Source organism: Canis lupus, chromosome 7 (genome assembly GCF_003254725.2).
Source record: "Canis lupus dingo isolate Sandy chromosome 7, ASM325472v2, whole genome shotgun sequence".
Lineage (NCBI taxonomy): Eukaryota > Metazoa > Chordata > Mammalia > Carnivora > Canidae > Canis > Canis lupus.
Genome location: NC_064249.1, coordinates 27,401,754 through 27,428,024, shown reverse-complemented (window position 1 = coordinate 27,428,024; position 26,271 = coordinate 27,401,754). Strand labels below are relative to the sequence as shown.

Sequence of the window (26,271 nt, the reverse complement as noted above, 5' to 3'; positions counted from 1 at the left end):
CTCATTTAAGCAGCTAGTTTTCTACAGTATTAAGGCGGCTTCTATGAGATATCCTCTCTAAAAAATCAGGATTGAATAAAATAAGGTAAACTTAGAAATAACATGCAATAGAATAGAGCAGAAAACTGGAGTCATCTGGGAAAAACTGCCTGACTCACAGGCAGAGCATTCAGAAGTGTAAACAGTGGGTTATGTTTATCTTGCCTAAAGAGAAAGCAAGCACCCAAGTGGTCAGAAACTGGGCAGAGCCCAGCCTATCTGGAGAATTCATGGTTCAGGCTCACTTGTGAGAGGACCAGGAAATGTGTTCCCCTTTAAAGGCAGTTCCTCCTCCCAAATTAAAAAATATATATATAAATAAATAAGTAAAAGCAGTTCCTCCCATTTTTCCAATAGTTTCCATGCAGTGGTGATTTATGGAAAACATTTTTCTTCCAAACTGCCCAAACAACTTGGACAGGACTTAAACATACAGAAGGGAAGATAAAGAAAAAAGGTAGAAAAGGGGAAAATAATGATATTATAATGGGTTGAGAGGGAGGAGGGAGGGATAGATAAGTGGAGAAGGGAATCTATAGTTCATACCAAATGTGGCCAGAATGAGAATGACATATAATTCAGGTAAATCTTTTTATTCTGAGAAGTAAGGGTCATGATTCTTGTCATTCAAGTCTATTTCACTGCATATCTATGTGATTTTGTCTAAACAGAAAAAAAAAATAGAAGTAATAGTAAGGCCTAAAGATATTGTCAGAAACAGGAAAAGATTAGGAAATTTAATTTTTAAAAAAGAGAATGGAGGTGGGGGTGGCAGCTAGTAGAAAGAAGTTGTTTTTAGACAAGACACCTGAGTTGTTGTTTGCTTTTTTTTTTAATTAAGAAAGCAAAGAACATTGTAAGGGAGGAATGGAGTGACTGTCTGGCATACTGAAATGTAGACAGAACCTGACCTTGTTCAGCATTGAGTCTTATGCCAAAATAGAAAGAAGAAATAAATATGCATGTGTGTGCACATACACATGCATATTTGTTTCTTCATTCATATATACATACATGTTTGTAGGTATTGGTGTTTGCATGTGTGTTTTATTTCATTTTATTTTATTTTTTTATTTAAGATTTTATTTATTCATGAAAGACAGAGAGATAGAGAGACAGAGACATAGGCAAAGGGAGAAGCAAGTGCCCTGCAGAAATCCCGATGCAGGGCTCCATCCCAGGACCCCAGGATCATGCCCTGAGCCGAAGGCAGATGCTCAACCACTGAGTCACCCAGGTGTCCTTGCATATGTATTTTAGTTGTGAATCCCCTTTTCTTTCTCATGTTCACTCTTAGATAGGAAATCAATGACAAAAGGCCAAAAGCCAAAATGACAAATACATATGCTAGATCATAAGTCTCTTAACTTTGGGAAGTTGAGTAAAAACAAAGTGCTTCTTTTTTTGGAACAAAATATTCTTCTTAGAAATCAGGGAGAAATGCAAAATGCAGTTAGGTTAGTAAAGAGTTCTGATCCATTTTTTCAACATTGCTTTCTTGGTGCAAAAATAAAGGTTTTTTTTTTTTTTCTCTTAAATATTTATTTATTTATTTATTTATTTTAGAAAAAAAGAGAGAATGAGAGCTTGAGTGGGAAGAAGTGGCAGATGGAGAGAATCTCAAGCAGATTGCCTGCTAAGCACAGACCCTAACTCGTGGCTCCATCTCACAACCCATGAGATCATGACCTAAACCAAAATCACAAGTTGGACACAACCAATTGAGCCACTTAGGCTCCCCTAAATTCTAATTAAACCAAAGAGTGATACAAAAAAAAGTTTTCAGTAATACTGTTGCTAGAAATGTTCTCTGGGCCTTTATACAGGTAACTATGGGGAAAAGAGTGGCCATCATCGGAGCTGGAGTCAGTGGCTTGGCCTCCATCAGAAGCTGTCTGGAAGAGGGGCTAGAGCCCACCTGCTTTGAGAGGAGTGAAGACATCGGGGGCCTGTGGAAATTCTCGGTGAGTGGGACATCACTGCAGCAGACCAGGAAGTGACGTGGGAAGTGTGTGAGAAATCATTGCTGGAGCACAGGCTGCCAAACCAGCTTCCATGCAATTAGAATCCCTCTTAGGTTTGAATCTACAAAACACAGAATCAGGAGCAGGTTGGAAAGTAAATTCCTTGCTCACTTCAGAAGTAAATGAGATAGTGGGATAGTTTTAAAGGTCTCTGTTTACAGAATTCACCCTTGATAAACCATTAACAATTGAGCCACTTGGGAGTAAAATCCAAAGGCAAATATTGGTTAGGTTTATATAATTACATGAGTTACTCATTTAAAAAACAGGGCTGTCCCCATTCTTTCACTGAGGTTACCAAAGGTCCACTGAATGATTCAGACCAGATTTTAAGTTTCAGGTGCTCTTTGGCCTTTCAAAAACCATATAATTAATAAGACTGCTACAAGATGAACAAAGACAGGACACACTTATTTGAAGTTCTTCAATGCCCTTTTGTCTCTGTGCAATAAGGACTCTGTCAGCAGTCATGCTTCTAGGCAACCATTAAGTCACTTCCTGTGTTGCCTAACAACCACATCAGCAGGTGCAAGGGCTTGCCTATGCTCCAGCTCCCATATTCCAGCCTCCAACCTTAGGAACACTGCCTGGCTAAGCCTACCTCGTCTGTCTTCTTCTTCTGATAAACCATTTATATATGCAAATTTAGGAAGAGCAATAACTCTTTTCAAGCTACTATTTCCTCCTTAAGTACGAAATTAGTATTATGTTTCATATCTCAATAAAAAGGTTACATTTAAGGAGACAATGTCTGTGACAACTCTAAATGTTATAAAGATATGAAAATTATTAATATAGCTATTTTCTGGACTGTAAAGAATTGTTGAAACTGTTCAACATCTTGTACAACATTGTAGAACCTAGAATATGCTGCTGAAATGTGCTGACAGAGCTTCAGATTAGCACGCTATTGACTATTAGGGCTATTATAGTGAGCACTTTCTATATGCCTAACACTGTTACCCATTAATTAAATCTTCACAATAATCCCATAAGGTAGGTATCAGTTTTTCCCTTTTGTAAATGAATTTGAAGCTTAAAAAGGAAAGAAAAAATGGTAAATGATCAGTAAATGGAAAAGACAAGATCATGATTCAAGCTGGCCTGTCTCTCTAGCCTTTTTAACCCCTTGGTAAACTGCTGTGTGCCACTGCAACAAGTGGCCTTTTGGGCTGGCAGGATTTCTATAGGAATCTTATCCAATCCTCATATTCAAACTACTTTGCAAAGCACTGCTGAAGATAGGCACTGCTGATACAGCTTTTGAGAGTAGCTACATCTCTTGCTGCTCAAGGAAGACTAACATTTGAATCTGTCATCATAGACTGATAAGATAATCAGCTGCAAACATATGCTTCTCTTTAAGAAAAAGATGAAATACTCCAGAGGGTGGAACTGCGGGCCCAGAAGCTGAAGCCTTGAGACACAGAAGGTTATTTCTAGGCCTTGAAACCAATAACATTTACCCACTGGATTTCAAAATTGGGACTGGTAACTCCTTTCTTCCTTCCATTCTCTCTCTTTTGGAATTGGAACATCTGTAACTGGTACCCAAAGCCTATCTCATTGCTGTACTTTAGTAGAAGAGAATCTGTTTTCTAGTTCACAGGTCCACATATGGAGAGACATTTTGGCCCAGGTAGATCATACCCAGAGTCTCATTTATATAAGATTTAGATAATTTAGATTATGCCATTTCGGACTTTTGAGCTGATGAGGAATAGATGAGACTCAGGACTTGATCTGATGCTGCAATGGATTGAAACTTTAGGGTGATGAGACAAGATAAATGTATTTTGCATGTAAGATAGATGTGAATCTTTATGGGCCAGTGGACGGTGGTAGGCTGGACAATTGAACAATGGTCTCCCCAAAGATGCCAGGTCCTAATTCCTGGAACTCGCAAATGTTCCTAATTAGGAAAACTGGGGTATGATTAAGTTAGAATCTTGAGATGGTGAAATTATTCTGGATTATCTGGGTGTGCTAAAAATGCCATAGCATCTATGCTTATAAGAGAAGCAGAGGGAGATTTGGAGATAGAAGGGGGGAAAAAAATGTGATCACCTCACCAGAAAGAGAGATTTGAAGGTATTGTGCTCTGACTTCCATCTTCAAGATGTGCAGGAATGCTGGCATTCCAGAAGCTGGAAGGGACAAGGAATGAATTCTCCACTAGAGCTTCTGGAATGAACATAGCCCTATAAACACCTTCATTTTAGCCAGGGATAATGATTTCTGACTATTGGCCTCTGGAATTGTGAGAGAATAGAGTCATGCTTTTTAAGCCATCAAGTCTGTGGTAACTTACAGTACACAGGAAACAAATACACTGGTTATTCAGTTTCCTAATTACTATACCTTTTTGAGAGGGTCCACACTGCAGGTGACAGCATCACTTTGCTGTTTCTCAAATACCACTAAGAGTCTAGAGCTGTATAACTAGAATTCATATTATGGGATTATGTTATAAAAGCCTGTTAATTCTGTATTTCATTACCCTTGGTTTCTAAAATCAGCATTTTACATTCTCTCAGCACTTTTTTTCCCTTTGAGAAGTATCCAAACATTTGTTAAGTGTGAAAAAACAAAGGTGCAGATCATTTAAACTTTTTGTGGCTGTTTCTTGGAGCACCTCCCTGTGCCCTTCTAGTTCTCATTTGTGTTGCTGGTCTAAAGCCAGAGTGACATATTTCCCTCACCTGCTTTGATCACTGAGAAAATAAAGTATTTTCAGACTAGGCCACAGGTCTAAGGGAAATGTCTTTCTCAGGAGATCTCCAAACAATACATCAGTAAATTGCCTGGATTTTGGCCTGAAGTTTCATGAGTAAAAGCTCTTTTTTCTGGGCTCACAATCCTTTGTTCACTTCCCCTGATTGTATTCTACTCTCTGGATCAATTGTTTTCTAATGTTTAGTCTCTCCTGTGTTGATTACATCTCTACCAATCTTTCTAATCTCACCAAAAGCTACAAATCACAAAATTACTAGACAAAAATCAATCCTTTTTATGTATTTTAAAGTTACCAAACTGGCTCTTCTTATACTGCAACTGATCTATTTTATCTATACCGTTTTAAGATTTTAATGTAATATTTTAAAATCATGAGATACCACCTCACACCAGTGAGAATGGGGAAAATTAACAAGGCAGGAAACAACAAATGTTGGAGAGGATGTGGAGAAAAGGGAACCCTCATACACTGTTGGTGGGAATGTGAACTGGTGCAGCCACTCTGGAAAACTGTGTGGAGGTTCCTCAAAGAGTTAAAAATAGACCTGCCCTACGACCCAGCAATTGCACTGTTGGGGATTTACCCCAAAGATACAAATGCAATGAAACGCCGGGACACCTGCACCCCGATGTTTATAGCAGCAATGGCCACGATAGCCAAACTGTGGAAGGAGCCTCGGTGTCCATCGAAAGATGAATGGATAAAGAAGATGTGGTTTATGTATACAATGGAATATTACTCGCTATTAGAAATGACAAATACCCACCATTTGCTTCAACGTGGATGGAACTGGAGGGTATTATGCTGAGTGAAGTAAGCCAGTCGGAGAAGGACAAACATTATATGTTCTCATTCATTTGGGGAATATAAATAATAGTGAAAGGGAATATAAGGGAAGGGGGAAGAAATGTGTGGGAAATATCAGAAAGGGAGACAGAACTTAAAGACTCCTAACTCTGGGAAACGAACTAGGGGTGGTGGAAGGGGAGGAGGGCGGGGGGTGGGAGTGAATGGGTGACGGGCACTGGGGGTTATTCTGTATGTTAGTAAATTGAACACCAATAAAAAATAAATTAAAAAAAATGATAATTTACATAAAAATCTAGAGATCAAAAAAAATCTAGAGATATTTCTTCTTTTGAAAAATCAGAAAATGAGGCAACACTGGATCTCCCCTACTCATACTAATAACGGTCCTCTTTTAAATTAAATTTAAATTCTCTGTTTCATCATATTTATTTTTGGCCCATTACACTCATTTCTTGTAACTTCCTCTGCACTATAGAATTTTTTTTAACTGATGCTATGTACAAACAACAACCCCTTAAATTATGTGGAACAAAGGTCACACCTATTTACAAGATTTTTCATCTCCTTCTTCATATAGTTTTATGATCTTTTTTGTTTGAATGAAACCTTCATGTTTATATCATTATAACTGTGTAAATACTGTTCATTACTGAACCACTTAGTTGATTTTGATTACATTTTCTTCCTTTTGTTTTCACTGGAGTTAATAATTGCCCTGTATCCTCTGTTTAATTTTACAGGTACTAACTCTAATTAATCCCCCAAATTCTCTCACAGAATTATGATTCTCCGCTCAATATGTTTAAACATATCAACTGGCCCATCAACTTAATTCTTCTTTTAACTGTCTCTTAAAGATAGTTCTTAATGCTTGTCTTCCTTCTCTCATCAAAGCTGTAACACTGAAGCCCTTATTGTCCTACTATTTAGTTTATTCTCTCCTTTCAGTAGAGTACATCAGAGTACATCCTCCAGAAGTCATCTGAGAAGTTATACACGTAAAGTAAAAAACTGTAGACCTTGAATGTCTTATGATATCATTATTGGATCTGGATTTCCATTTGGTTAGACCTAGACTTAGCTTTCGACTCTCTGAGATCTGTTACACCAGTTGTCACTCATCTATGTATGCTCTATCTTCCAAGATGTTCTTGTTTGTTTTTCCTTGTCCTTACATTTCCCTTTTTTTTTTCCCTTGCAAGTTCATACCTCCAATACTTTTACAGTCATGTTAGTAAATTTTGGGTGAAAGAAGTGTCAAATGCATCTGCATAATCTGTCATGTTTAATCAGAAACTTGGATAACTTTTGAATCAGAAAAGAACAAATCTACTTCCATAAATAAGAAGGGTTTGGCTCTTTGTTGACCACTCCCTCCAAAAAAATTACTTTTAAAAATGTAATTATTAACTATATAGCCATTCTCTTATGAACTTTCTACCTGGTCAACTTAGAAGAATCAGTCTGTAAGCATGGGCTCTGAGATGTGCTATATAATCCTGAGTAGGAACAGTTAAATGTCCATGATTAAGTTAAAAAAAAAAAGGAACACGTCACAAATAATGTATTTGCCTGACACCACAACTCCTTTCCTAGTAATCAGGAACTTTTGGGAGTCTAAGAAAAACTGAAGACCAATCATGTCAGCATTTCTAGGCATGTTGACTATCTCAGAGCAGCCAAAGTTGCAAAAGTACCTCAAACATGTCTCAAAGTTTTGCCTCATTTTTATTTTATGAAACTCCTTCCTTGGTGTAATATTACATAATTTTCTTCAACCTTGGCTTGCTTCAGTACCTCACCTTTGTCCTTGTATTAGTTTTCTATTGCTGCATAACAAATTACTACAAACTTACCAACTCAAAACAACACCCATCTATTACTCTCAGTTATGTAGGTCAGAAGCAGAGCTTAGTTCAGCTGGGTTCTTTGCTTAAGGTCTCACAAGGCCAAAACTAAGGTGTTCACTGGGCTGCGCTCTTATCTAGAAGTACTGGAGAAGAATCTGCTTCCAAGTTCATACAGCTTGATGGCTGAATTCAGTTTCTTGCTCATGTTAGGCTAATATCTTTGTTTCTTTGCTGGCTACAAACTGGGGATTCCTCTCATCTTCTCTCATCTTCTCCCTGTGAGTTCTTGATATTTTATAATATTTTATCCATAAATACATACTAGACTACTAATGCTTAGGTCACTCTTTTATGTCTAGCATAAATAGGACAACAGACAAACATCCAAAATTATGTAGGGAGAAACATAAAAGCATTTCAAGACAAAAGAAATACCTCCAGTTCAGCACAACTTAATCTCCAAATCTCTTTTGGATTAATGCTCAGTCTTTCAGAACCCCCCCGAACCCCCCAACCTTTGAATTTTCCACCACTGTATCTGGACTTATGGAAAAAAAGCCAAAATTTCTTGAATTCAAACACAGATCCGGGGGCTGTTCTCTGGCCCTGCTAGTCTCTTGGTGTTTCTCTTTTGTTTGGTTATTGTTCATGCTCATCCTTTAGGAATCTTTTTTTTAAGATTTTATTTATTTATTTATTTATTTATTTATTTATTTATTTATTCATGAGAGAGAGAGAGAGAGGAGGGAGAGAGGCAGAGACACAGGCAGAGGGAGAAGCAGGCTCCATGCAGGGAGCCCAATATGGGATTCAATCCCAGGACTGCAGGATCACGCCCTGGGCTGAAGGCAGGCACTAAACCACTGAGCCACCCAGGAATCCCTAGGAATCTTAAATTGAAGATAGCAGTTGATGAACTTACAGACTGTCTTCTCTTCTTGCTGTTTAGACCCCACTTGCTTCCTATGAGCACATCAGATGACCTTCCCAGAGATCCAGTTTTCCCATTGAGTTCCTGAACCAAGTAGCCCACTCTATATCTCTCTCCTAAAATGCTACTTAGCCCCTGCCATGGCAACTCTCCTGTAGACTACCTGCTAAGAGAATTCTCAGATAATTTCTGCATACCTATTGGGAGCAAGTGGAAACTCTCATGTCCTATTCAAACTGAACGGATTCAAGAGAGCTAAACTAAGACCTACATTTTCCTAATCACTGCTACTTGATCATCCCGTGTCAACAACCCTCTACCTGGGTTGGTGGAAGTGGAACCTTTAAGATAAGTAATATCTTACCAAAATTTCGAATGTGAAAACAAAAGCCCCTCTGCCCTCAGTGTTCCCCTCAATTTTATATGAGCTATGTTAATCTTGAGATTTCAGCCCAAAGAATAAACTTGAAGAACTCAATGATTTACCATCATCCTCTTTTCTGCTTCTATTCTCCTTTCTCCTACCCAATTTTCTAAACTTCACCTTTCCAGTTCCTTTAAACCACTGTTTTTCAAACTAGAATTGATGACTCATTAGTTTGCTATGAAATAAATTAATGAATCAATCTGCATTTTTGAATGGAATGGACAGAAAATATCAGAATGTAACTCAAGTAATTAGATATGATTTATTCATAAAACTTTTGGGTTGTGTGTGTGCATTGTGTTGCAATATAAAATACATTACCAACTATAGGTTATGGTCAAAATCATTTGAAAAACACCATTATAAATATAACCTAAATTCTCTCTGCCCTAGGTGCATAAGAAAATATTATTATCTAATTAACCAGAACTACTTCATGATATGTTAAAGGAGATTTTTTTATTGTGGTGAATATACCACAATAAAATTTACCATTTAACCATTTTAAGGTATACAGTTCTGTGGCATTAAGTTTATGCACATTGTTGTATAATAATACCACCCACCATCCACATTCAGAACATTTTTATTCTTCCCAAATTAAAACTCTATATCAATTAAACAATACCTCCTTATTCCTCCTTTTTCCAGCTCTAGGCAACCACCCTTCTTTATTTCTCTATGAATTTGATAACTCTGGGTATCTCATATAAGTGGAATCATACAGTATTTATTCTTTTGTGACTGGCTCATTTCACTTAGCAAAATGTCCTCAAAGTTAATCCATATCATAACAAATATTTGAATTTTCTTTCTTCAATTCTAGTTATACATTCCTAAAAAGACATAATGAAATTCAAAATTTGTTTCCCTTAGAAAAAATGTTAAGAAAGATATATGCTCCCATATTCTAAGATCCTTTGATTAGCATCAAATGGTTTAAGTAAAATTAATTTATTCCTCATCTTACTGAATTTACTTGTGGGTAAAAGTGAGTGATAATTATTTGGAACCATCACTGACCATGGTAACTGTACCCATTTACAGACTCTCTCCTGTTTGAAACTATACATTTACAGGAGCATGCAGAGGAAGGCAGAGCTAGCATTTACCAGTCTGTCTTTACCAACTCTTCCAAAGAGATGATGTGTTTCCCAGACTTCCCATATCCTGATGACTTCCCCAACTTTATGCATAATAGCAAGCTCCAGGAATACATCACTGTATTTTCCAAAGAAAAGAACCTCCTGAAATACATACAATTTAAGGTAAGATGCTATCAAAAGATTAGTTAAAGGCATAATTGTGAGGAATTCTATATTTATTAGCAGATTCATGTTTGTTCCTTTCAGCTTTCTTCCTTGTTTGTCAATATTTTTAACAGTGTGGCCTCTCTGACCCTAGATTTAGAAAATACATCAGAAATTTACAAAATACCACATACAGTTATTAGAGCAAAATGCCATTAACTTAGAAATCAATAAAAAAATAAATGTAAAATAGCCATGGATTTATAATTTCAAAACTTTTTTCTAAAAAATTTATGGCTCAAAGAAGAAATTGCATTGAACATTTTGATATTTAGATCTGAATGATAAATTATACACATCAATCTTGTGAGATGAATAAAGACCAAAACTTTCATGAAAATTATAAGCTTAAATGCTTATGTTAGAAAATAATAAAGGCTTAAAAACTAATAAGATGAAGAAATTAGGAAAAGAAAAGTATAATAAACTCAAAAGAACATAGAATGAACAAGATAGTAAAGAGAAATTACTAAAATTGAAAAAGCATATTAAGAAGATAGAAAGTTCATCCTTTGAAAAGCCAAAAAAAATAGACAAATAGCTGATAATTTGAGGAAAAAAGAACAAAGACACAAATTATATTAGAAATGAAAAAATGGATAAAACTGATATAAATGAAATAAAATATGTAGTAAGAATACTATAAAAGTGTTTTCCAAATAATGTTTTTAAATTGGTTAAATTAAAAGTCGTTTTTTTTTAAGTTGCCAAAACTCACACAAAAAGAAGTAGGAAGTCTGAATAGTCCTTTGATAACTTAGAATTCTTTTTGACTCAGAAACAAACTAAAATTTTTCCCATTAAAAAAACTCCATAGGTAATTCCAAATTTTCAGCAAATTATTTAAATATTTTATAAACTCTTCCAGAGACTAAAAATTAAAGTATAACTTCTAAACTTATTCTATGATATTATAACCTTGACATCAAAAGCAAACAAAAATAATAGGAAAATTACAGGCATATTTCCCTCAAGAAAATTAGTGGAGGAGCACCTGGGTAGCTCAGTGGTAGAGCATCTGCCTTTGGCTCAGGTCGTGATCCAGGGGTCCTGAGATCAAGTCCCACATTGGGCTCCCCACAGGAAGCCTGCTTCTTCCTCTGCCTATGTCTCTGCCTCACTCTCCATGTCTCTCATGAATAAATAAATAAAATGTTTTTAAAAAAAAGAAAGGAAAAAAGAAAATTGGTGGAAAACACTTCAAAAATGAATATAACAAAATATTTTTTAAAAATTAGGTGTCTTCATTGAGTTGCTTTTGGGCTAAGGATACAGAATATTTTAATATCATCAAATATAAAGATGTAATTCAGTACAAAACTCGGTCAGTCACAGGAAGAAAACAATACATTTACCAAATTCTGAAAAGGCATTAAACAAAACTTAACATTCATTTCTACCTAAAAGAACAATAAAAGCAAAGAAAATAAACTCTCACCAGTATAAGATTACAAAGGAATTTTCTTGATCCATAGAAACATACAAATATTATCTTAAAATATGGTAGCCACTAGCCAAAAAATGAGATGTGCCATAAGCATAAAGTACACACTTGATCTCAAAGTCTAATTATGAAAGAGAATATAATATATCTATTAATGATATTTATTTTGGTTACTTGTTAAAACAATAATATATCAGATAGAATTATACATTTTCTTCTTTTTTAATGTGATTACTAGAACATTTTAAATTACATATGTTGCTCATGTTATATTGCTACTGGACAGTGCTGTTCTAAAGAGTGCAGAGTTAGAATAATTTCCTTTAAAATCCAGAAAAAGACAAGGATGCCTATAATTACAGCTTCTTTTCAATAGTCAAGAAATTTAAGGGACAGTACAATAAGTAAAGAAAATAAAAGGAATGACAACTAGAAAAAAAAGTAACATTCATCACAGATGATATGACTTTCTGCATGGAAAACCCAAAAGATTCTAGAGACAAATTACTAGGTTTAATAATGATTAATATAAACGTGTTAGGCAAGATGGTAGTATATTAGGTCAAGATATACAAATCAATTGCAGTTCTGTAAACCAGCAGCAAAAACCAGAAACTATAATCCAAGAAGGAACCACTTACCATAGCATAAATAAATGCATAATCCCAGAGTTATTCTAAATAAGTGACATGCAAGATTTTATAGATTCAAAAGTGTCTGTTTTATTAGAGTTCATAAATAATATGCATTATATGGATATGTATACATTTATTGTATAATATTTATGAAATACTATATATAATAAAGCTTATAAAAACAATTTGTACCAAATAGAGATTCTTTATCCAATATAATCAGAGGAATTGAAAAAAATAATTTTGATGAGGGAGCATACCAACCAACAGACAGCTGATCAGCTGTGAATAAATATTTATTGATAATCTAATCCAGTGCTACTCATTATATAGGCCAAATAACATCAACATTTCCTGGGAGCTCATTAGAAATCAAATTTTCATGCCCTATGCCAGACCTCGTGACTCAGAACATTTAAGACTGTGGCCTGGGAATCTGTACTTTAACAAGCTTTCCAGGGAGTCTTTATGCACACTAAAATTTGAGAACTCATTCTCTGAATATAGACAATATCTTTCACTTTAAGGCAACAATAATATTAAAAATAAAATGGCTAAAGAGATATGTTAGGAAGTAGTTGTTACTATAAAAATCATTTGCCATTGCCACCAGATTACTTAGTACATGTGGTACATGCCACTTCTAAGCTATGATTGAATTCACTGTCATAGCTCCAAGAGGGGAGTCACTCAGCACAGAACACATTGGTTATGCACAAGAAGCATATGGGGAAAAAATATATATATTTTATGTGGACACCTGGGTGGTTCAGTCAGTTAAGTGTCTTCCTTGAGCTCAGGTGACCACCACGTCCAGCTCCCTGCTCAGCAGGGAGTCTGCTTCCCCCCTTACCCCCTGCTTGTGCTCATTGTCTCTCTCTCTTCGCTCTCTCTCTCTCTCTTTAAATAATCAAATAAAATCATAAAATATATACATTTACCACTTAATGTTTTGATTCTTTGAATTTTGAATTCATAATATGTATCTTAATAATGGATATTTTTCCTAAGCCACTGTTAAGGATTTTTTCTATACAATTTGATCAAGTTGGTGCCAAATGTACCTGTAGCATAGAAAAGTCTTTCTGTATTTCTTTTAGACTCTTGTATGCAGTGTAAATAAACGTCCTGATTTCTCAGTCTCCGGCCAATGGGATATTACCACTGAAAGGGATGGTAAAAGAGAATCAGCTACCTTTGATGCTGTACTGATTTGTTCTGGACACCATGTGTACCCCAATCTACCAGAAGAGTCCTTTCCAGGTAAGGCTGAAATTTAGGCTACCATCTACATATGTGGCATGAATTAATATCTTGATAATGTCATATATATGCTTCTATTGTATGTAATAGATGTAGAGTGTTAAAGTTCCATGTTATTGTGACTGTGTTCACCCACAAGTCTTTTATAGTAGTTTTTTAAATGGAAACCAAATGACTCATATGTTTCCTACTTTTCACTCAGGACTAAAACTTTTTAAAGGCAAATGTTTCCACAGCCGGGAATATAAGGAACCAGGAATATTCAAGGGGAAGCGAGTTCTGGTGATAGGCCTGGGGAATTCAGGCTGTGATATTGCTACGGAACTCAGCCACACAGCTGAACAGGTACACTTCTCAGGCACTCAGAAACTATCTTTAAAGAAACAATCATTTAAAAGGTATGATAAGAAACAAGGGAAGGGGAATGATGCACAGGGTTCTTAATAGGAAGACTAAGTAGTGTTTCATATATCTCAACTTCCTTCCATAACCTAAAGTTAGGGGTTTTTTAGATTTATTTATTTATTTATTTGAGAGAGAATGTATATGTGCAAGTGGGGGGAGAGGCAGAGGGAGAGGGAAAGAATCTCAAGCAGACTCCCTGCTGAGCGGGAGCCCCATGTGGGGCTGGATCCCACGACCCTGAGTCATGACTTGAGCTGAAATCAAGAGTCCAACCTGACGGAGCCACCCAGGTGGCCCAACAGGTGAGGTTTTGAATAGTTTGCTATGACAAAGGCAGGATATCAGCAAGGAGTGATGCCATTCAACAATCTTCTTCAGAACATTCAGTGTCTAATGTGTCTGATCAATCCCTCCAAAACTTGTGCAGATTTAGGTTTAAGGTTATGACTCTGAGGCTCTTAAGTCCTTCAACCCCTCTGAGTGTCAGTTTTCTCAAAAAGATAAATAAAACAGATAAAAATAGAACCTACTTTTTGAGCTTGGTAAGAAGTTAAAGAATTTAAGCATTATTTCAGCAACATAGAGTTCTATATTCATTCATACATGAATATGGTCATCCCATAGTTATTTGTTGACTGGCTATTATGTTGCCAAGCACTGGCTTGGGTCCTAGAGAGAAAGTGGAGAACAAAACACACATGATACCCGCCCTGAACTCAGAGTCTGGTGTAGCAAACGGGTATTAAATAAGTTAACAAATAATATGTAAATTGTGAAAAGTGCTAGTAAAAAAAAGAAAAGGCATGCTGTAAGAGTGGATAATAAGGGTGACCTGCTTCAGACAAGGAAGTGGGAAAGCCCTTTCCAGCTGATGACATTTAAGCTGAGAACTAAAAATTGAGAAAGGGGTTCAGGTCTGAAGAGGACTCCAGGAAGAAGGTTTTGAAGCAAGAAGAAGCTTAGAGTCTCAGGAAACTGTGAAAATACCCCTTTGCTGCAACTCATTGGGCCTGGAAAAGAATGGTATGAGGAGAAATTGGAGAGGATATGGAGAAGAGGTGAAACAGGGCCCATAAAGGGATGGGAAGGAGTTTGAACAAACATCACCGAATAGCTTTGGGGGATTGTTTAGGGACTGACTGCCTAGAAGCCCACAGACAGGAATCTTATCTCTAGAGGCTATGCCTACTGATGTCACACTGGACATCCCCAACATAGGTCCATTTTAAATTATGGTATTACAATCAGTGAAGCAAGGAGATCATGACAAGATAAGTAGTATAAAGAAATATTCCTGTTTACCTGTTCAAAGCACTATACTAGACAGCATAGAGACACAAAGAAGTCAACTACATAGCACCTCTCTTCAAGGAATTTAAAATCTACTTGGGAAAATAACATATTGTATGATCTGATATAAATAAATGTAATTTCAAAAGTTAAGTAGAAAGTCTAATAACAATACAAAAGCTGCCACTGGATAAAAGGATACATAGGTCATTCAAGAACTAAATGCTCTGATTATGGAACTGCAGACCTCACAATGGGAGTAGACCAGACCATTCCTTAAAGGATATTTATAAATTATATGGTTGAAGAGGTGACAAAGGGTATTCTTGGAAGGGAGAATGGCATAAGCAAAGGTATGGAGACAAGAGAACAGCATGTTTCACTATTGTGGTTCATCTTGCTGGAATGGAGGTATATAACAAGAATAACAGTTTGTATAATGCATTATGGTACTCCAGTGCCTTCATATAAATGTGCTTCTTTGATTGTGGCAAGAAAGTAGAACAGGTTTTATTTTGTCCATTTTACAGAAAGGATAACTGAGGACTAGAAATGTCAATTGTCTTCTTAAAAGTCATAGAGGAAATTAATGAAGTGTGTAGAAGACTAAACACCAAATATGATTCCAAGGAGCAGAGTAGCTATAGGAATTGTGAGAGGAGGGTCATCTGGGTGGCTCAGTGGTTGAGTATCTGCCTTTGATTCAGGTCGTGATCCTGGGATCCTGGGATTGTGTCCTGCATCGGGCTCCCTACAGAGAGCCTGCTTCTCCCTCTGCCTATGTCTCTGCCTGTTTGTGTGTGTGTGTGTGTGTGTGTGTGTGAGAGAGAGAGAGAGATGAATAAATAAATAAAATATTTTAATTAATTAATTAATTAAAAATAAAAATAAAAAAGGAATTGAGAGAGGAAAGAAAGAATGGAGTAAGTTGCATCATATCCTTTAAGGCACTGAATGACAGGATAAAGTATTCTAATTTCTTTATAAATAATAATAAATCATTTCAGCTTCTTGAGCTAAGGAAAAATATGATGAAACCGTAGTTTTAAGAGATTCATCCATTAGTTGTATATATGATAAATTAGGGAAAAGAAAATCAATTTCAGAGGCTCTCAACAAGTTGATCCTCTAGTCTCTCCTTTGCTTGGCTTCCCTTATAAAAAAACAAAACAAAACTTGGAAATGGCATTATATATAAAAATTCTTTTTAAAAAATGCCTAAAAACCTCCACTGTTAGGGATTATCATGATAGAAGGGGAGGAAAGGAACACATTCTCCGTGTCAGGCAATGGTGGTCATACTGCATGGTTAGCACACTGCATTACATCTCACACAGATTTGATGTGGCCAGTACTTATTATCTCCATTTTACAAATAAGAGAACTGAATATTTTAGAGAAGTTAAAGGAATTTTCCCAAAAATACATAATTAGTAAGTAACAGAGCCAGGATTTGAGCTTATGATTTTCTGATGCTGTAGTTCTTGCCTTCTTTCAGGATGGGGAAAGGCATTTTAAGTCAAAATGCCTACTTTGGGTCATAATTGCCTGCTTGTAAACAATGGTCATCAGATAAGCACTAAAGGAAATGTGATGAGAATTCAGTTATTAGTCACCTCCAACAGAGAAGATAACAGGATCATTGGTCCTAAGATGTAGACTGGAGTGCAGGAAGTTTATTTGGGACTGCTCTCTGTATGAATACCTTTGAGGCAAGGGAAGAAAGTTACCCTCTACCCTACATTGAAGCTATCCTTCTGGATTGTCCTTCTGAATTGTTCCAAGTTGGGGTGAGACATTGGACCTTTATATTCCCACATCAAACAGTCACTGAAAGGAGGGAATCCAGAAAGACAATAAGACTTTGGGTAAGATGCTCCCTTTTCAATGAAGCAACTCTCAAAGAGGGCTCACAGATGAGGGATGCCTTCTGGCAACACTCCCAGGAGCTGGTGTAATAATTCCATTCCAAAAGTCAGATCTGAGGGACAAACCACTGTACGCACCACAAATGGTCACTACTTTAACGGTTAAATTACTGTTTTTTTTTAAGGTCATCATCAGTTCCAGAAGTGGCTCCTGGGTGATGAGCCGGGTCTGGGATGATGGTTATCCATGGGACATGATGTTCATCACTCGATTTGAAACCTTCCTCAAGAACAGCTTGCCAACAATCATCTCTGACTGGTGGTACATGAAGCAAATGAATGCAAGATTCAAGCATGAGAACTATGGCTTGATGCCTTTAAATGGGTAATACAGAGTTAAATATGATGTTCACACTAACTTTTATTTCAGTGTTAACAACTTACCATGTGTTGTAACTCCCAAACCAATCAAAATAATATTAGTGAAATAATCACGTCTCACATTTCAGAGGATGAAGAACTGCAAAAATTAAGAGTGATTTCCTGTTTCACAATCATCCTTACCAGATTTGTACAGCTGGAAAGTTATATAATACATCATAATTAGGCTCTAGAGCAAAGATAATAATAGTTAACATGTTTTAAGCATTTAATGTGACTTAGCAAGGCTCTGACATGCATTATCTCATTTTATCCTCACAATGACTATGAGGAGGTTTCTATTATAATCCCCATTTTAAAGATGAGAAAACTGAGGTTCAATGTGAATAATTTTACCAAAGTCCCATAGTTAGAAGGTAAAAGCAATTTTCAAAATGAGCCCAGATCTGGTGACTCCAGAGCCGCTCACTCTTAGCCACCTTGCTCTACTGCCTCTCACTTCATGACAAAGTTCAATTAAGAAAAGCAGGACTGTCCCTGTTCTACACTCTTATCACCCACCCTTAAGGGAGCCCTTAATGCCTACGTCTTCAGCCTCCTCCTCATTCTTTTCTATAAAATCCCCTGAGACATATCCTTCAGACACATAAGAAATTACTTTGACAAGGGGTGAAAAATCCAAATTATACATTGTTTACATCCAAGTTGACTTATTCAACTAATATTTATTTAGCATTTATTATGTGTCAGGTCCTATATTAGGCCCTATGACTATAGCTGTGAACAAAACACACAAAATCCCTCTTCTTCTAAGTTTACCTTCTAGTAGTGGGAAATAGACAGGAGACAAATAGCAGAAGATCATATGTTGATATGTACTAGGGAGAAAAGAACAAAGCAGGCAGAGGTAATGGGGAGTGCTGCTAGCAACCCCAGAGGAGGCCTCATTGAAGAGGAGACTTTTAAGCAAATTCCTGAAGGAGCTGAGGAAATAAGCCAGGAGAATGTCCAGGGGAAAGTAACCCAGAGGAAACAGGACATTGCCTCTTCAGGGCCAAGACTAGCATGTTCAGTGGCCTTCCCTCCCTGGGGAAAAGAGGTCAGGGAGAGAAGCAGGAGATGAAATAAAAAGATATCAAAATGGCCAGATGGTGTTAGGCCTTGTAAGCCATTGTAAGGACTCTTGTTTCTACTTTGAGTGTAATGGGCATCTGAGCAAGCCAGGGACAAGACCTAAGTTAATCTGAAGAAATCACTCTGGAGCTGTGGTCATCATTCAGTGTATAGGGGTAGGATAAGGAAGAAAGTGAAAAGAATAGGTAAAAGGCTATTGTCAAAAACCCAGGTGACAGAGGTTGGTGGCTTGGACTAGGATTATTAGCAGCAAATGCTCAGAAGTGATAAAATATATACCCAGATTTGGGATATATTTTGAAGGTAAACACAAATAGAATTTTGTTAGATTGGATAACAGATGTGAGAATAAGAAAGGAGTCAGGGTCCTCCAGACTTTTGATCTGAGCAAGGATGCAAAGATGGACTTGACAGTTACTGTGGATGTGGAAGACCACAGGAGGAGGGAACTTTAGTTTTAAATATATCAAAGTTAGAATGCCAACTAGTCATCATAATAGAAGAATGCTGAGAGACCTAGGGACACACAAGACAGAAGACAGATTGAAACCCTAAGTTAAAAATGTGTATTCACCAGAATATAGGCAGGACTTTAAGAAAAGAAACCAGATGACATCCCTTGAATAGTGAATGTAGATGAAGAATACAAAAGGTCTGAGTGCTGAGTCTGGGGCATGTCCTTGTTCAAAGGTCAGGAGAGGAGGAGAATTTAGCAGGACACACTGAGAATGAATAGTAGGTGGGTAGGAAAGGAATAGAGAGAGAGGTGATAACCTGGAAGCAAAATAAAATAGTGTTTCAAGAAGGAGGAGCCATCAACCATGTCAAACACTGCTGGTCAGTTGAATACAATGAGAAGTGACGGTGAATCATTGGATCTGGCAGTTTGAGGATCCTGGTGGCCTTGACAAGAGCAGTTTCAAGGTGACAGTGGGGCCAAAAGTCTGATGGCAACAGGTAATTCTCACAGTTGAATCCAGCCTTTTTCCAACCAGGATTGCAGCCCATCTCATTGTCTGGCCCAGTTTCTCTGAGGTAGACTCTCCCTGTGGCTTTCTCTCATGGTTGCCATAGTAATCTAGGAGCAAAGCTTTTTTTCTGCAGTGTTATTCACATTCACCCCAAAGTTCATATTTGTCTGTACTCACTAGAGATAAGTGCTGAACAAAAAATCATCCAAAGCTCTCCTTTCCAGACTTTCACTGACCAAAGATTCAAACTGGCCCCCTCCTTCTTCTGGCCTATATAAATCTCTGGCACTCCCTCCATCACCTGACTTGTGCCTTTGTTTACAGGGGCCTCACACTTCACCCTCTATCAGAGAGCTCACCCAAGATCTTTGTATTATTTTGGTCTCCCAATGACCAGAAGTAGACATAACAGTTATTGTCAATCTGAGGGAGAAAGATGAGGCAAGAGAAATTGAGAAACTTTAATTTGATCAAGGTTCACAGTTAATAAGAACTGAAGAAAAAAATCCAAATACCCAGGTACTCTGATTTAGGATCTTTCCTGATATAACTTTAATGTCTTGGGTGCTGACTCTGGGATATAGAGCTCTGTGGGAGAGAAGAGAAAGATCACAAGAAATAGAGAAATGGTTGGCAAAAGGCAACTCATCTTACTTCACAATACTGCCTTACTTCAGTTTTGTTCTTCAACCATACTGGAGACACTCCATGGAATAAGAGAAAAAGCTTTGGTAGCTTTCTCCTCCTTTATTAATTGATTATTAATTATTACGGACCAAAAACCCAAAAAGGTAATATTACCATTCTCTATTTTCCATACAGAACCCTGAGAAAAGAACCTGTGTTTAATGACGAGCTCCCAGCTTGCATTCTGTGTGGCACGGTGTCCATTAAGCCTAATGTGAAAGCATTCACTGAGACTTCAGCCATTTTTGAGGATGGGACAGTGTTTGAGGCCATCGATTGTGTCATTTTTGCAACAGGCTATAATTATGCCTACCCCTTCCTTGATGAGTCCATCATTAAGAGCAAAAACAATGAGATCACCTTGTTTAAAGGCATTTTCCCTCCTAAATTGGAAAAACCGACCATGGCAGTGATTGGTTTTGTCCAGTCCCTTGGGGCTACCATTCCCACAACTGATCTGCAAGCCCGCTGGGCAGTACAAGTAATAAAAGGTAAGTAAACAAAGAAGATAATTGATGGGGAAGATGGATGCCAATGAGAATGCCTTTGAGTCTTTGTAAAACCAAGAATCCTAATAACAGGGAGGAAATCCTAAGTCCTACCCAGTTTTGAATCTATAATTCTGTATTTTTGGTACTTTTATAAGCAATTAAAAACATCACATAGGATTATCATATGCAATAGTACATAATATTATTCAAAGAGTATTTTGTGATTTATAATTCCTTAGAGCTATTGACTTTTATTAAACCTAAAAACACTAGAGCTGATGGTCTTAAATGCATGAAAATTTTATAAAATTATGTTATATAATTACATATATAGTTAAATAGAATGACATTGCTTGAAAGGTTAATAAGAGAACATGTTTTCAAGCCAACATCCAGCCAACTTCAAATATTCACAGTCATAGAAAAAAATCATGATTTCTGGAAAGTTAGTGTCATTTCTGCTTTTTCCCTGCCATATGTCAAATAAGAATGAACAGTGGAGCGTTAGAAGCAGAAAGTATGGGCAGCCCTGGTGGCCCAGGGGTTGAGTGCCGCCTTCAGCCCAGGGTGTGATCCTGGAGACCTGGGAGGGAGTCCCACGTCGGGCTCCCTGCATGGGGCCTGCTTCTCCCTCTGCCTGTGTCTCTGTCTCTCTCTCTCTGTGTCTGTCATGAATAAATAAGTAGAATCTTTTAAAAAGTTAAAAAAAAGAAAGTATAGTGCAATAGATGATCAGTCTCTAAGGTAGACAAGTTCCTGTATTAAAAAATAATAACAATAAACTTGATTGGGGTCAGGCAAGGAAAGCAAGCAGCCACCTCCAGCAGAAGGTACGAGGATCAGATTCACATTAAGGTTTGAATGCAGTTGTATAAAGATTCACATCATAAGACTAAAAGTCCATGGTTATAGAACAAAAAGGTGTTAAAGTTTAATGTGCAAAGTTTGGTCCTAGAGGTATAAAACTTCTGGAAAAGGGATCTTAGCAGGCCTACTTCCTCTGAAGCCATATGTAAGGCTTCTTGTCCTACCTGACTTGCTGGGATTTAAATGTTCTTTTTCTGTAGGAGGTCAGAACCTGCCACTATGTATACTGAGACATTTTTCATTACCAGGCTATCATGAACATCCTTACAGTTGTGCATATCAATAGATCCCTTTAAATTTCCTTTACTCTTTCCTCCAAGGCAAGAATGTGTTACAGAGTAAATGTTGCACCAGTAGGGCAACAGCCAGGAAGGGGGTGGCATAAAATTCTGCTCAGAAAGAAGTAAGCTTAGGCCCAGGGAGACTGTCATTAAAGGGTAGGGCTCTTACTCCGTTAGGGTAAGTTGTAACCTGGGCTCTGAAGAAAGGAGACAATGTAGAGACCCAATCAATAGAGCACTGATATATGAGTCAAAGACTCAGCCTTAGGGGAAATGGGTGATAAGGCAAATAATCCAATTTGGGGGAACCCCAATACCAGGACAGAAAGGCCAGTTACAGGCAACCCAATGGTGGTAGTTGGTGGGCTTTGAGCATAACCTCTTCCTTCTTGATCTCTCCTTCTGCCCAGGGACAGAACAGGTTCCAAGGTTTGGAACAAGGCCATGCCTACAAGGGCTGTTCAAGTGACCCTGCCTTTAAGGATTGCAGGAACAGAGAGTTAAGCAATCATTGTATGCCTTGAGTAATCAGATCTGGGTGTTCTAGTCTTGTTCAATGTGATCCCAAAATTGCCAAAGAAACCACTCTAAATTTCAAGTATCTCTGGGCACAAAAGCATGTTTTGGTATGGGTTTCAGAGAAGTCTGTAAACCTATTCCAGAATGAGCCTGAAATCCTGGAGCAGTCGCAACTTGGATCTGGTCTCTTGGGTTTCCCCATGTCCTCAGTGATTTGTGCACAGTCCATATCCTCAGTCTCATCCAGAAAGTGTTAGCTCTTCAGAATAAGCTTGGGGCTTGACTACATTCTATATCTTATGTGTCAGGAACTCTTTTTTCTGACAAAGCAGGATAATTTCCTATGAAGTTTTTTTCCTTAAATCTACAAAGAAGTTGCCAATATACCTCTGGTTATAAACTATAAGATACCATTCTTAAAAATACAGCTGGGAGACTAGAATATAATCCTTAAAACTGATTTTAAATATCTGTTAACTGGTTTAAGAGCAAAGATACAAAGATAAAAAGCCATTTGGTTCCTGGTTTTTAATTGTCACATCTCAATTCCGAGAAGACTAGAAATTACTTGTATGTTTCTCTCAAAATGACCACCTGTTGATCTGTTGAAGATTTTACTTTGTGGGCAGCTGGGTGGCTCAGTGGTTGAGTGTCTGTCTGCCTTTGGCTCCATTTGTGATCCTGGGGTTGTGGGATTGAGTCCCACATCAGCCTCCTCACAGGGAGTCTTCTTCTCCTTCTGCCTATGTCTCTGCCTCTCTGTATCTCTTTCATGAATAAATTAATAAAATCTTTCAAACAAAATTTTGCTTTGCTAGACAATGGCCCCCCAAAAATGGAAATACAAATGAGATACATAACTCATGAATAAGATGGAAAAAATGCGACCTGACCTTTTGCCAGACTTATTTAACTATTATCATGTCTTCCCCCCCTCCCCCGGCCTTTTTTTTTTTTTTTTTTTAGGAACTTGCACTTTGCCTTCTGTAACAGACATGATGAATGATATTGATAAAAAAAGGGAGGGAAAGCTCAAATGGTAAGAACGAACACCCTTTGTAAAGAGAGCCTAGGGTTCCATAGAAAAATCAGAATCTGTGAATACTTAGAACTATTTTAGTCTTAAATGGTTCAGAATGAGGTCATTAGGGTGACAGCTATGAGCTAAATTCATCCATTCAAAAAGTATTTATGGAGGATTTACTTTGCACCTGACACAGTACTCAGTCCTGTTTCATCCCTCCAGGGCTCCTGCAATATATCACAGAAAGAAGACTCAGAAAGGATTGAAAATCAGAGGAGTTTGAGAGTGTGTGAATGTGGATTTCTATTTTCCAAACCATAAATCCTCTAAGATACAGAGGATGCCTCCAAACTGATGGCTCTAATGAATGTGATTTAGCAAATGAGAATAGTCAGGAAAACAGAGCTCAAGTCCTACCTCTGTCACTAATTAGCTCAGTGGCCATGAATGAACTTCATGAGTAAGAGACAATTTCCACTTGTGAATGGGGATAGAAATACTTTTATCAGCTGCTGTGCAGTATTGGGGAATGTCCAGATGAGATCAGTGCACAAGCTAACAAAGTGCAGAACGAATAAGTGAAGTCCCCTTTCCAAGCACAAGGGACTGATGTTGATTCCCTCTGACAAAAAGCTGTAAAGCATTTTCCCTGTTTTTGTTCCTATAAGACATGTACACAGAGCTTTGGTATTCACAATGATGTTTCTTCTCCCACCTCTAGGTTTGGCACCAGCGAGACAGTACAGACGGATTATATTAGTTATATGGATGAACTTGCCTCCTTCATTGGGGCAAAGCCCAATATCCCGTGGTTGTTCCTCACAGATCCCAAATTGGCTGTGGAGGTTTTCTTTGGCCCTTGCAGCCCATACCAATTTAGGCTAGTGGGCCCAGGGAAGTGGCCAGGAGCCAGAAATGCCATCCTGACCCAGTGGGACCGGACCCTGAAACCCATGAAGACAAGAGCTGTTGGGAACCCTCAGAAACCTTGCATGCTTTGCCATTTGGTCAAGCTCTTTGTTCTTCCTGTTCTGTTCATTGCTGTTTTCCTCGCATTGATCTAATTATCATTCCCCACAGGATTCTGAAAGTTACTGATGATACCCAGGATAGAACTCTCCTATTTAAAAAATAAGAATTTCACACCTCCTACTTTCCTATTCAGCAGGCATTCGTCAGTAACACAGTACTATTTCCAGGCTTTCAAGTAAGCCCCTTTAAGAATCAAATCACGACCTAAAGACAGCATTAATCACTTTTCTTTAGGTTCCACTAACATTTCATAATCAGAACTATGCTTTTCACCACTAACCTCAAGCATCTCCTGAAACATTGCGATGTGATTCCTTTTCTCCTTTAATCAAAGTTTGAAATACATGCTTCAAACTTAAACAAAGAGCAAACTCAGCAGAGTAGTTATGATATTCTCCAGCCACTTCTGAAAACCATTTGCAGGAGAATCAAGTAGAGAATTTGGCTTTTAATTCTATTTTTGTTTTATGCCAAATCCTCCAGGCAATATGTCCTGATTCCTGGCCAAAAATTATAGCATGGATGGGGATCCCTGGGTGGCTCAGCAATTTGGTGCCTGCCTTCAGCCCTGGGTGTGATCCTGGAGACCGGGGATCAAGCCCCACATAGGGCTCCCTGCATGGGGCCTGCTTCTCCCTCTGCCTGTGTCTCTGCCTCTCTCTCTCTCTCTCTCTGTGTCTCTCTCATGAATAAATAAATAAAATCTTAAAAAAAAAAAGTATAGTATGGAGACCTGGTCTATAATGAAAGTTAACAAGAAGTAACATTAATGGACTGATAAAGGATATAATATTCTTCTCAAACTTATGTAGCCAACACATTCTCTTAATGTCCTATTAATGTCAATCTTTCTCCATACTTAAGACATGAATTATTTTAACTATTTTTGATGTCTTAATTACTTCTTTATTAACAGCGATGATTTTTGATCACTCATTTTTGCTCTCAAGTTTTACTGATAAAATTAAATATATATTTATGTCTTAAAAGATATACAATTTGAACATATGAAGCACAAAAGATCTTTTCACTCCCAATTTCATCTCATCATATCTATATTCTCAATAAGGACACAAAATTCTTACCAGGACTTAAAAAGTGCATAAATCAGGTATTAAAAGTACAACCAAATAAAAATTGTTTTGTGCAGCGGCCACAGCTATGCTGATTAGATCCAAAGCTGACCCGCATGATCACAGGGTTGCTGACTGCACCCAGTTGGGAGGCAGGAACTTGAATCAGGCTTTTGGCACTTCAGCCTTCTAGATGTTTCAAGCTTCTGGTGCCAAGTAGTTGCTCTTCGCCAAATACTTAGCCAAATTCGTGTGTGTATATATATATACCAGTCTTCTCATTCCTCTGTTCCTTCCTTTGTCCTTCCTTCCTCTTTATCTTCCTCTTCTTTCTTGTTACTATTCTAACTTCTTTCTCCCTTTTGCCTTCTCTGACTTCTTTATATTCCTTTGCCCCCTTTGTTGTTTCTTTTGCCTTCTCCTTCAGCAGGAATGATCAGAGGTAGGCATATTCACTTTGAAGGACTCTTGGATCTTCTGGGATAGAGTCCCAGATGCTACCCTAAGGGGTCTTTCAAGAAGGGAGCATATTTCCCCAGATGCAACTACCCAGCCAAACGCAGTGTTACTTAATATCCAACTTCACCATTCAGTCCAATCACTGCTCAAATGTCAATTCTATGTAAAAATACAATCCTTTGTCACTTTCTACCTCCTGTCTTTTGTTTTTCCTCATGGTATCTAATATAGTCGCCACGTGTTTGTGAGTGATCTGTTCCCTCACGAGAAATAAGCTTTATGAAAGCAGAAATATTTTGTCCACAACTGACTATTCCCC

General features: G+C 37.6%; 1 protein-coding gene across 1 annotated transcript; it reads left to right on the top strand.

The window, feature by feature from the left end:
* The first annotated feature begins 340 nt into the window (after positions 1-340).
* Positions 341-26,144, top strand: LOC112648628 (flavin containing dimethylaniline monoxygenase 3). Its single transcript, XM_025430373.2, has 9 exons — positions 341-496; positions 1,866-2,003; positions 9,898-10,086; positions 13,308-13,470; positions 13,673-13,815; positions 17,219-17,418; positions 20,342-20,697; positions 23,331-23,403; positions 24,110-26,144. The coding sequence occupies exons 2-9, from the start codon at positions 1,872-1,874 to the stop codon at positions 24,450-24,452; spliced, it is 1,599 nt and encodes a 532-aa protein (XP_025286158.1). The 5' UTR covers positions 341-496; positions 1,866-1,871; the 3' UTR covers positions 24,453-26,144.
* The last annotated feature ends 127 nt before the right edge of the window (positions 26,145-26,271 follow it).